General features: G+C 31.3%; 1 protein-coding gene across 1 annotated transcript; it reads left to right on the forward strand.

Annotated features, from left to right (window-relative positions):
• Positions 1–11,042: 11,042 nt before the first annotated feature.
• Positions 11,043–13,506, forward strand: LOC111878954 (protein FAR-RED ELONGATED HYPOCOTYL 3-like). Its single transcript, XM_023875439.1, has 8 exons — positions 11,043–11,138; positions 11,259–11,335; positions 11,525–11,783; positions 11,962–12,315; positions 12,822–12,946; positions 13,030–13,210; positions 13,322–13,410; positions 13,503–13,506. The coding sequence occupies exons 1-8, from the start codon at positions 11,043–11,045 to the stop codon at positions 13,504–13,506; spliced, it is 1,185 nt and encodes a 394-aa protein (XP_023731207.1).
• The last annotated feature ends 216 nt before the right edge of the window (positions 13,507–13,722 follow it).

Here is a 13,722-nt window from a genome sequence, read left to right on the forward strand (position 1 = left end):
TTCAAAAAGGAACTGTCACATCTCCTTGAAACCGGATAGAATACCAACCATCTTGAGTACACAGCCTGTCAAGTTTCCCGTTATAGAATTTGAACCGTTAAAACCCTTCGCATGGAGGCAAGGCTCTTTCACTTTTGGGATGTAAAGTGAAGTCATATGCCAAATTTGCGAAATCATCAGCTTGAGTTGGTTTTACTCAGAACCTCAAGGATTTCGTGTATGCATTGTGTCAACAGAATAAGATGAGAAACAAAAAAATTTTGAAATTATGTGATGTCAAAAATTCAATTTGACATGAAGGCAGTTAAACCCCATGAAAAGGTTGCTTCGTTAATCATCAAGAGAGATGATCAACAGCTTGTGTAGTTTCCCGTGAATTACAATCGAATACTTTTAGATAAGTATCGAAGGGCTTCTTTTAAAAGATATTTTGGATTGGTTTCAAATTTCATTACTTATCAGCCTTAACATAAGGTGAGAAATTGTAAATGAAATTACTTGTTTGACCAGTGTAGTCAGTGACAAGTTGGTTTTTGAAAATATTTATCATGACTAGGATTTGCGAATAAAACTCACACATAAATCATATTCATAAAAAAAATTTGTTCTGGATCTTGTTGGGTAACAAACATCGTGGGTTGCGAATGTTTGATCGAGACCACTCATGCAAAATGAATATGATTTGGAGTTTCGAAATTTTGGTACTGAAACAAAAGTTTCGTTAAAATCTGGAACGAAGTTCCCCGTCAATTCCTTAAGGTTTATGATGTTTGGGTTTCACTTCCATCACGGTCTCATGATGTTAGATCATAAACACAGACTTGTGATTTGTCTAAGTTTTGATTGGTTTGATCAAAGACCTCAAGGACAAATCTCTTCGAAAATTTAGATTGAAAGAATTGTTTGGTATAAAAAGATTGGTTAAGAATCGAAGTGTACCTCTGTTATAATAGACAAAACAGAAAACTCTTAACTTCAATGAAAAGAGTAAGGTAGCTCAGTTGACTGATGTGAATTTAAGCCTGATTGGGAAAAACCCTCTGTATGAAAGATTCATTAAGGCTTTCAATTTTCACACATCGAGTCGTGTTGAGGCTTTTGGTCTACATACAGCAGCATGCTTCTAGGGACAGCCTAACTAGTTTCAAAAAAAATTTGATACCTTCCCGTAAAAACATATATGTATGACCTCTTCACATTAAGCCCTGTACTAAACTCACAGCACACAATGCTTAAAGAACAAAGAAAACAAAACTATTTTTGTGATTTTTGAATTTTTTTTTTTAAAAAAAAACATAACAAAATAAGACCTTTTTGGATTTTTAATTTTTCAGAAACAAACATGAATAAACATAAAATCTTTTTGAATTTTTGGTTTTTCAAAATTAAAAACTACAAAATGAATCACAAACCCAACCTTAGTTGTTATGATAGCAAATGCGAAAAGATGTGGATGCGAAGCCATGCGAAGCCTCTGGATGAAGAGTAACATTTGAACAATTTTGACTCATAACTGCTGAACGACACTCTCATGCTTGAGTTTTTGGAATTGAATTCACATCAATCATTCCCAAACCTGCTAAAATTCTAACAAATGATTTTTCATCAAGAGGTTTTGTAAAAATATCAGCAAGTTGTTCAGTTGTTTTAACAAAATGAATTTCAATATTCCCATCTTCCACATGATCTTTGATAAAATGATATCGAAGAGCAATGTGTTTTGTCTTTGAATGTTGTACTGGATTATGACAAATGCGAACTGCACTTTGCGAATCACAATACAAGGGAATCTTTTTCATGTTAATTGCATAGTCACGAAGTTGACTCTGAATCCAAATAATTTGCGATGTGCAAGCAGCAGCAACAATGTATTCAGCCTCAGCAGTTGATATAGCCACACAAGTTTGTTTCTTCGATTGCCAACTCACCAACTCCCCATCCAATAGTTGACATCCACCACTCGTACTTTTCCTATCCAAAGTACATCCTCCTAGATCAGAATCTGAAAAAGCCTGAATGAAAAACCCCGTTTTCGAAGGATACCAAAGTCCTAAAGAAACTGTTCCCTTAAGATAGCGAAAAATATTTTTCACTGCAGTCAAATGAGGTTCTCTTGGATTAGCTTGACATCTAGCACAATTGCAAACTGAAAACATAATATCAGGTCTACTTGCAGTTAAGTACAATAAAGAACCTATCATGCTTCGATAAAGTGTTAAATCAACAGAAGGAGCGTCTAACGAAGGAGTTAGTCTTGTTCCTACTGCCATTGGTACTCTTAGTTTCGTGCTATTGGTCACTCCAAAATTTTCAAGCAAGTTCTTCGTATATTTTTCTTGATTGATTAAGATTCCATCCCTGTTCTGTCTTATATTCAATCCAAGAAAATTATTAATTTTTCCTATCATGCTCATTTCAAACTGACTTTTTATTAGATTTTCAAATTCAATTGACAATGCTGGGTCAGTCGAGCCAAAAATAATATCATCAACATAAATTTGAACAAGCATTAGATGATTCCCAACTTTCTTGCAAAATAATGTGGGGTCTACTGATCCTTGTTTAAATTTAGATTGTTTCAAGAAATTTGTAAGTGTTGCGTACCAGGCTCTTGGTGCTTGTTTTAATCCATATACAGCCTTATCTAGGATGTAAACATGATCAGGATGTTCATCGTTTATAAACCCTGGTGGTTATTCAACATACACTGTTTCTTCTAGTTCTCCATTTAAGAATGCACACTTAACATCCATTTGATAAACATCAAAGTCTTTGTGAGCTGCATAAGCTAAAAATATGCGAACTGCTTCAAGTCTTGCAACAGGTGCAAATGTTTATTCATAGTCTATTCCTTCTTGTTGCGAATAACCTTTAACCACTAGTCTAGCTTTATTGCGAATAATATTGCCATCTTTGTCGGTTTTATTTTTAAAAATCCATTTTAATCCGACAATTGAAACATCAGAAGGTTTAGGAATTAATCTCCAAACCTTGTTTCGTTCAAATTCAGCCAGTTCAGATTGCATAGCAACAACCCAATCTGAGTGTTCCATAGCATCCTTTACTGTCTTTGGCTCTATTTTGGAAATAAAGACATTAAACATACATAGTTCTTGGTTCGCATTTAGTACCTCATTTTTCGCACGAATTTGAGCTCTTGTCAACACACTATCTTGTGGATTTCCAATTACCTGTTCTTTTGGATGATTTCTTGTCCATTTCTCAAGTGGTGGAAAATTAGGATCAAATTCCAATGGTGCATCTTCATACATATCTTCATTTTCAGATCCTGCAACAGAAAAATTATCATTTAGTTCATGAAACTCAACATTTTCATCAAGATTAATTGTCTCTGTTTCATGATGCTCCCCTTCAACATGATGTTCATCTTGATGTCCCCCCTCAAAATGATGTTCCTGTTGATTTTGTGAATTCTCCCCCTCAACTTGATAATCTTGTTGATTTTGCGAATGTTCCCCCTCAACTTGATGATTCATATTTTCATTCTCTCCCTCGAAAGTTGACTGACAATCTTCATGGTTGATTGTATTCTCCCCCTCCAAACGAACATCAGGCACACTTTCGCAAGATATTGACCTTTTATCAATTGTCGAATCATCAGTATGTTTTGAGGATTCTGATGTTTGATTATCAGGAGCATTATTTTCCGCATCAATTCCTGTCAGGAATTCCGAAAATTAAGTCATAATCAAAATCATTTATTTTAGAATTATAAATTTGAGTATTTGAATCAACTAGTATTGATGTATTTTCAAATTTACTATCCGTTTGTTTAATATAATAATCATCAAATGTTAAATTGAAAGTTTCTTCAACTTTTCTAGTTCTTTTATTAAGCACTCTGTATGCAACTGAATTCTGTGAATATCCTAAGAATATGCCTTCATCAGCTTTAGCTTGGAACTTGGACAAAGTATCTTTGAGATTCATTATAAAACACCTGCAACCAAAAACATGAAAGAATTTGACATTAGGTTTCCTATTATTGATTATTTCATTTGGAGTAACATTGAATTTTCGATGAATGAATGATCGATTCTGAGTAAAACATGCAGTGGAAACTGCTTCAGCCCAAAGATATTGAGGTAGATTCGCATATGTTAACATGGTTCTGGCTGCTTCGCATAGAGATCGATTTCTTCTTTCAACAACACCATTTTGTTGCGGAGTATATGGTGATGAGGAATTATGCGAAATGCCTTTGCTGGTTAGAAAAGAATCAAGAGTTTGATTTTTAAACTCATAACCATTATCACTTTTAATTTTGTGAACATTCTTTTGCAGACTAAGCTCAATCATTTTGATAAATCAATCATTGTCTGAGAAAATTTAGATTTTAACCTGAGAAAAAATACCCATGTGAATCGAGAAAAATCATCTACAATAACTAAAATGTACCGCTTTTTATTGATTGTAGCAACAGTCGACGGTCCACATAAGTCAATGTGAAGAAGTTCCAATGGTTCTATGATTTTTGAATCAATCACAATCGGATGACCTTTTCTATGCTGTTTTCCTTGTTCGCAAGCTGCACACAGAGAATCATTGTCAAATTTTAGTACAGGTAACCCTCGAACTAAATCTTCAGTGACAAGTTTGTTAATATTGCGAAAGTTCAAGTGTGACAATCTTCTATGCCAAAGCCAGCTGACATCATTAGATGCTTTTGATAGTAAACACACAGCAGGTTTTCCCATAATTGGTTTGATGTCCAGTGTAAACATATCACCATATCTTTTGGATTTGAGAAGTACTTCATTTGACTTCGCATTTGAAATGATACTTCCTTCTTCATTAAATACAACTTGGTTTCCAGTACCCATAACAATTTGTGACACACTTATCAAATTATGTTGAAGTCCTTCAACATAAGCAACTATGTTCACAGTGAATTGTCCATTTGTGACTTTCCCATAGCCTTTCACTTGACACTTGTGATTATTCCAAAATTTGACTACTCCTGCATTTTCTAAGCTTCTATGGTATCGCAAGTTTTCCTTTCTTCCAGTCATGTGACGAGAGCAACCAGTATCAATATACCATTTTGTATCATATTGCTTGTCACACATCACCTGCATTTATTGGAAAAATTTAGGAACCCTAGACTTGTTGGGTCCATCATTAGTAGAATGAAACAAATTCTTTGAATTTAAAAACCATGTTTTCACTTTGTTTGTGACAGAATCCATTATATCAACATCATCAGATCTGGATATTGAAATATAGTCGTTCAATAGTTTTAGATTTCCATTGATTGTAATCTCATCCTTCACAACATTCGCATTTTTGATAACTGGTTTCCATTTTTGAACCGGAACTTGCGAATTATGAGATGATGAACTAGCAGTGGAAGAGTTGTTTGCGAACTTGTCAAATGCATTCTTGATTTGTTGTTCTGAAAATTTCCCACTTTGATATTGTCTTCCTTTCCCTTCAAACCAACGATTGATCGTACTTACATTAGATTTTCCTTTTGTATATGAAACTTTGGTCGGTTTTGAGACTGAAGGATTTGGAAAATTTGGTTGTTTTGGTGAAAATTTCACTTCTGCTTGAGTTGAATTTTTCAAACTTGATGAATTATTCGTGAATTTGCCAACATTTTGAAACTTTTGATTATTTACAAATTTTTGCGAATTCTCAAATTTTCGATTGTTGTCATATTTGCGAACATATGGAATTTTGTCATCAGAATTTATTGGTTTATGAAAACTTGAATCTGATTGTTTATTTTTTCTTTGAAATTTTGATGATGTTGTTTTTGAAATTTGTTCATTTTTAGTTCTTGGTTTGTCATTAGACAAAACTTGCCAGAAAATTGCTTTTCTTGCTTTTCTTTTTGAAACATTATTTTCTGTTGAATAATTTCCAACCATCAATTTGAATTCATGAGAATTTAATTTTACTTCAGCCTTTGGTTTTTCAACTTTTTCAAAAACTTGGTTTGCTTTTTCACCTTTAGCTACCCATTTTTGTAATGATTTTTGTTTTTGAAACACATAAGGATTTTGAGTTAAATTGTTTTCTTCTGTGTTTTGATTTGCGAAAAAACCTTCAGTAGTTGACCTTAGATTATATTTTTCAATCATTTTGTTGAATTCAGGATGAATTTTCTCAGCATTTCCAGTAGTGACAAAAACTTGATTTGGAAAAATGGTTTTATCAGTGCAAACAAAATTTGGATATACCACCGTGTTGGTTTCCAAAAATGTGCTCCTTTTGTCATTTAAAATTTTGTCAAATTCTTTTGTATTCTCAAACACTTGATCAACCACAAATCATGGAGGTATTTCATGTGAATCTTTCACTTCTTCTTTGTTTTCATCAATATCATTAGATTTCCAGCTTTCAACTTCCACATTATCAAACTTACAATGTTGCGAAGTTGAGGGTTTATCAGTTTCATCCTTAACTATCGAATCAACTATTATTTCTTTCCCTTTGATCTTACATGTGATATTAATGATTGACAATTTAGAACAATCAACCTCTTCTTCTTCTTCTTCGATTTCACTGATCTCACTCACATTATCTGAATTATCATCAATATCAGCATAATTGAATTGAGAAGTAAGAGTTGAAGTTTCGGTTTTCTTTAAGATTTTCACTTGTTCACTCTTTGTCAAACTTTCATTGACAATGTTAACCAACTCATGAGCATTCAGGAATTCATCAATTTTGACAATACCATATGGATATCTATCATCAGGTATTTTGTCAAATTGAGCAATTGTACTTTCGCAATCATAAGAAACAACATCAACTTTTTCACGTTCATATTCAAGAAAAGGTAAAAGTTTCCTATGTTGTTCTTTGCTAATGTCAGAAGAATGATGTAAAGCAGTTAATTTTGCATACAATCGTTTGGCAGAATTACAATATATGTTCCTTTGTGCTAGCAACAACCTAACATCATTTGTAAGATTATTCCTATCACAATCTACATTTTTGATCTGCATTTCAAGTTTTTCTGCTCTGCTCCTTTTTATTTCTAATTCTCTTCGTGTCTCACCTAGTGGCATATTTAATTTTTGAGCTTCAGTACTAGCAGACACAATAACAAAATCAAAATAAGCCACAATATCATCAAATGAAATGATTTCAGCATCATAAGCAGATAAAGGAATATTAAAAGATTCAAGTATAGCACGTACCTTGGTGGTCATGGGTGATTTTCCGTGGATTTGGATACAAAGAATCTCCCTGAAGTGTCCTCATCGCAATCTTCAAAACTTGCGAACATGCCTCCATGTGTGGGATGCCTCATTTCTTTATCATTAGATCCTGATGACCAGATCTGATACGTTCCACTCTCTTCATCAGCAGATTCACCCTTCGCAACTAGAGACACTCCTTTTGTCTTAGCGCGCAACTCTTCAATCTTTTCAGAATAGTATGCTTCATCTTTAACTTTTTCTTTCTTCTCTTCTTTCTTTCGCAACATGCAATTGGCTGCGAAGTGATTCGCACCATTGCAGTAGTGACAGTAAATTCCTGAGTCAGCTTTCAGCATTTTCACTTCTTTCGCATCTTTTTGTTTCTCTTCAGCTTTCTCCATTATCTTCCTCTCATCTCCTCCAATTTTTGTGACTCCACTTTTCGCATCACTAGCCTTTCCTTTTGGATTAAAAGGCTTTTTGAAAAACTTCTTAACTTTGTTGTTTGAGTAGAATGCCACAACTTCATCATCAGAGTTCATCAAAAATCCTTCATTATCTGAACCATCTTTTTCATTAACATCAACTTATGATACCTTTGAAACAAGAGCCAAAGGACCTCCAATACTCTGTTTTGATTCTTCATACATTTCTGAAACTTCACTTTCATGTTTTTTCAGTTGATTGTAGAGATCATTCAAATGAGTTGTATCAAAACTCTGTTGATTCTTAGTCATCATGCTCACACTTCGCCATTCCTTGCGAAGGCCCATAATGAAAGTTAAATTGAACTCCATGAGAGACCTAGTGATTCCATACCTATTGCAGCGAAACATAAGCTCATTCAAACGATCATAGTAATTTTCAAGAGTTTCAGCATCCTTTTGTCTGAATTCCTTCAGTTCAACTAGACATTGCTTCACAGAGTTGATCTTCGTCTTTTCGCTACCTTGATACTTCTCTTTTAGAGTGTTCCAGATCTCCTTTGCTGTTTTACAACTACGAATGTAATTATAAACCACAGGAGGAAGAGCACCTCTTAGTTCCCTCATGCACCTCTTTTCATTATTCTTCAACCGTTTTTGTTGATCAGCAACTTCAGCAGATGCAGTAGATGATCCAAACGGTTGAACATTAGCAGGAGCTTGCACTGTTCCATCGATACAATTCCAAAGTTCTTCATCAATTCCATTTAAGTAATCTTCCATTCTATCAGCCCACTGATCATAGTATTCTAGAATTAACATCGGAATTTTGGTTGAGGAACCAAGCAAGTGAGAGAAGGAAGTCATTGTATTCATGTTGAAGTTCGCCATTGATGAACACATAAATTTTCAGAAAACTTGAAAAACTTTATGAATTTGAGAATTGATCAATTGAATTGATCACAAATCACTGATCGATTACTAGACTAAACAATTCAAAGACATAATCAATTCAAATCTGAAGATCAAATTTGATTTTCAAAACCAAAATGCGCGGAAAATTTTGAGTAAAGTTGCAACTCAAAATGCAAATGATTCTAACACGAAAATCAGATCGATGCAGTTTGAATCCTCCTCTGATACCAATTGAAGAGAATTGTTATCGAGATTTACGAAAGCAAATATGATTTGAGTGATTGAAAAGTAAGAACACGAAGAGTAAATATTAATCAGATCTTATATTGATGAAGACTGATTACACGAATAAGCAGAAAGGATATTTGCGTTTCAGAAAAGTTATCCTCTACTTCTATCCTCAGTCCCTATTTATAGGGAACCTGAGTGTACAAAAAATATACTAAGTCTAAACAATACACTTCGCACAAAATTGACTTAGTAAAATAACATAAAGATGCGAAACTAAACAAATATACTATTCGACTTTTACAATTTTGCTTCTACAGTTTTCTTCTCCAACTAAAAACATGAATTACATGTATATTAATTTATCACGTACATATATCTACGTATGTATGTGTGAATATATGTATGTATATGGTTATGTATATTTTAGAACACATTTTTTTTAGTATCTAATAAATTTTTTATCGATATTTATATATAAAAAAAGACAACTTACATGAAGCCTATAGACGTTGCTATAGAAGCTTAAATGCTAGAAACATTTTTTAAATAAGTGTATGATTTTTTTGGGGGTGCGTAATTTTATGATTTGGCTATATGCAAAACAACTATCATACATACTTATAAAGCTATCATTTTTTCTTGAATCTCATGCATTTAAAGCTATCATTTTTTCTTGAATCTCATGCATTTGAAACTCTTTTTTTTTTGAACTTCCTCAAACCACATTCATTTGAAACCCCATTTTTTAACTAATGTGACTCAAAAGTTTTCTTCATTATGATTTAATACTCAAAAGTTTTATAAGTTATATTATGTTTAATTAGCATTTAGTGAAAATTTTAGTATAAAAAGGGCAATCTTTTGTCTCTTTTGTGTTATATAAAATCTTACATGTAAGAAGGATTTGAAGATATTGTGATTCAAAAGTTTTCATGTAGTTGAAGCATTCACGATCCAAATATGAAAATTTGAAGAAACGGGTTATGTCGATCCAAATATGATGATTTAAAGAAATGGGTTATGTCGCATCGATGGTAATTGTAATATGATTTTTTTCTTTCAACCAAAACAAATGAAGCTTTTTTTATTCTTTCTTTATATTCAGTTTCTCATTTAATCTTTATATGTGATTTGTGTGTATTACTCAATCTTGAATGTGACTCTCCAAACATCAATGTTTTGCTTGGAATATCTTTCTGATTCTTCTTTTTCAAGAAAAATATTTTGATTTTAGGTTAGTGAAGATTATCATCAAGTTTCTATGGTTGAATGGTGTTAAATGAAGAAAGAAGATTCATAAAATGGATATAGATTTTTTTGTTTGAGCAAAGTTGGTGAGTGTTAGTTTTTTCTTTTGATTTAAACGTATGTTTATGTAACATCTTTATTTATATATTCAACTACCCAATGCTCTTATTTATTTGATTGTAGTTTTTCTATTTTGATTATGTTTATTTTCTACTATATTTTTGTCGGGTTATCCTACACAACATATTTAAAAGACAATATTTAAAAGATAACATAATTTTGAACATTTGATATGTAATTATGATAGACTTATCATGATATGTTCTTCATATGAAAGTAATTTATCCATATTACTACGACAATAATTACATATGACATTTACGAATATATATATATATATATATATATATATATATATATATATATATATAATATGTGATTTGATTATTTTTATTAATATGAATTTCATTTATTCATATATGATTGTTTTATTCATGCCTTAGTAGATTGATTTAGATTTATAATTTTTTATCAGGTGAATCTTCGAGTTCCGTAGATGATGCACAATATTGTAGTTATGTAATTAGAGAACATGTCTATAAGTCAGATGTACCTGTTCAATTTATTCCATTGAAAGGTTTAATCTTCAAATCATTAGATTTGGCCATCAAAATGTATTATGAGTATGCTGAAATTGGTGGTTTTGATGTGAGACTGGGCACATAGTCAAGGTTTGATAACAAGATTATAAAGAAGAAACATGTTATATGTAATCATGGTGACTAATAGAAAAAGAAATCTTGTGACACATTGGGTACAAGTGGTATTAGGAGGAAACAAAATTCAAATTCAAGAGTTATTGGTTGCCAAGCAAAGATTATATTTGAGTCTATGTATGGAACTTCATATTTTACAGTTTTTTAGTTTGATGAACTTCATAGCCATCCACTTGAGAAGAGAAGTGCTTTAAAAAAAAGCGATGCAAATGTCATATTCAGAAAAAGAGTTTATAGTGCGTACTTCCACATCAAAAATAGACCCAACTATGGTTCATAAATTGAGGGCAAGTCTAAGAGGTGGGTATGAGCTTGTTAAGCCTAAAGTAGTTGACTATAAAGATTTAAGGAGATATATGAACAGGGTTATAGGTTATAAAGATGCCTAAATGATAGTAAACACAATGAATGACCGTCGAGCTCACTATCCAAATTACTCATTTGAGTTTAATTGTGAAGATGATGTTTTGGACTCTATGTTTTAGGCTGATGAAATGGAGAAGGCATATTATTGTGAATTTGGTGATGTTATCTCGTTTGATGCGACTTTCCAAACAAATAAGTAAGTTATTCTATCTGTTTTTTTATAGCTTATTCATATATGAGTATTTTAAGTTTATGTTTAATGTTCATTTTTTATTGTTGAAATTAGTTTAATTATATATTGTAACTATATTCATACATGAATTGTTTATATTTACTTATGAATACATCAAAAGTTGACTTTAATGACCACTTTTTTGTGTTATAGGTATCGAATGGTTTTTGTTCCATTTACTGCTATTAACCATCATAAAAAATCAGTTACTGTTGGAGCGGGGTTGCTAAGCAATGAAAGCATTGATTCCTACTCTTGGTTGTTTAAAATGTTTCTTAAAACTCATGGGAAAGAAGCAACACTTGTTTTAACCGATCAAGGTGCTGCAATAAAACAAGCTATTAAGGATATGTTTCCTAATTCAAAAAACCGATTATATATGTGGCATATAATGAAGAAGTTGAAAAACAAGGTATTATTTTAATATATTTCAAATATGTTCCATAGTATTAGTTATTCATAGATGAATATAGTATTTTTTTTCAAATTTTAGTATATTCATTTATGAATATTTATTATTATTTTACTTATTAATATTTATTCATTTATGAATAAATATAGAAGTTTATTTTATTTTTGTTTTAATATAGATATTAGATGATTTTTTTACGAACACAAACTTTCGAAAAAGATTCTCGAAGCTTGTTTGGGACATGAATATGAAACCTGATGTCTTTGAGGTGAAGTGGGGTTTACTTATGAAGGAATTCAATCTTGAAGACACAAGATGGTTTAAAGACATGTTTACAAAAAGTGATTCATGGATACTTGGATATTTTAACCATATTCCAATGTGTGGGTTGATGAAGACTACGCCGAGGTCAGAGAGTATGAATTCATTCTTTAATACCTACTCAGAAAGTGGTAATTTACATTTGAATTTCATGATGAATTACGATACTACTATTAAAAACCAAAGGAATACTCAACGAGAGCTTGATAAGGCATCAAAGAAAGCATCATATAAAATGGAAACACCTTGAAAAATAGAAGTACAAACATCAAAAGTTTATACAAGTACATTATCTTTTGAGGTGCAAAAGGAAATATATAAAGCAAGTTTTTTCTGTACATACTCATATGTTGCTATTGAAGATGGGTGGGAAGTTTACATTATGCAACACAACAACAATAAAAGAGAATTTAAAAATGAATTCAAGATAATTTAATGGTTTTCTATGAATAATGTAATGTTTATATATGAACATGAGAATATTCATATATGAATATTCTGATCATTTTAAAATTAGAACATGTTCATATATGAATTTAATTTCTTATATGAATATTTACAATGCTATTATTGATATATGTATACTTATATATGGATATGAATTATTGTATATGATATATGAGTATTCATATATGAATATGAGTATTTAAATATGATTTTAAATGTGTAAATTTTGTTTAAATTGTTTTTTCATTTTTTATTATGTTTTTGTAACAGCTTGAAATAAAAGTTGAAGAGAAAGAAATAAATTGTAGTTGTGAACATTTCAAGCATATGGGTGTTTTATGCAGACATGCTTTTACAATAATTATGAGATGTTGTGTTAAAGAAATTCCTGAAAGGCACATTATGAAAATATGGAGAAAGGACGTGATGTCAAGAAATTATAGTTTTAGACTTTTAGTTCTCATGAATCTGATTCAAGGGGTCGTGAGAATGTGAAGCTAGTCAATGATTCATATTATAGTTTTAAATCATGTTTGGATATTGTAAAAGATGACAAAAAGAAATTGGATTTGTTTGTTGATAAACAACAGATGTTGTTGAAGGAACTTGAGAGTGATTATACATGTGGTGGATTGAAAAGCAAGACGGATGATGAAGTTGTATGCAAGCTTATGGTGTTTCTATTTCTATTCCAAAAGAGATTAATATTCATGTTCCTTAAGTTCAAAGCAATAAAGGTTCTGGAATAAAGAAAAGAATTTCATGTGTAGGTGAAGCGACATATGTTAATTCTAAAAAAGAACATAGAATATGATAAGGATGTGGACAACGAGTTCCTCACAATTTACGTACATGTCCAGTAAGAATTGCAGTTGCTCAATAAAGAAAAGACATTTAGGGTTTTTGTTTTTTTATGTGTTTTTGGTTCTATTCATTTATGAATATATGCAGATAATAATCATAAATAATATTATTCATGTATGAATAATACAATATTATTATGTCATTATCGATTTATCAAAATCTACTACATAACACATTTATATGGATATGGTAAATTGATATGTGAAATACATATTAATTATTAATGAATATACCATATTTGTTTTTTAATTTAGTAATAATCTATTATATGGATATGGTAAATTGATATGTGAAATACACATATTAC

The sequence above is a fragment of the Lactuca sativa genome, chromosome 1, assembly GCF_002870075.4.
Source record: "Lactuca sativa cultivar Salinas chromosome 1, Lsat_Salinas_v11, whole genome shotgun sequence".
Taxonomy (NCBI): Eukaryota; Viridiplantae; Streptophyta; class Magnoliopsida; order Asterales; family Asteraceae; genus Lactuca; species Lactuca sativa.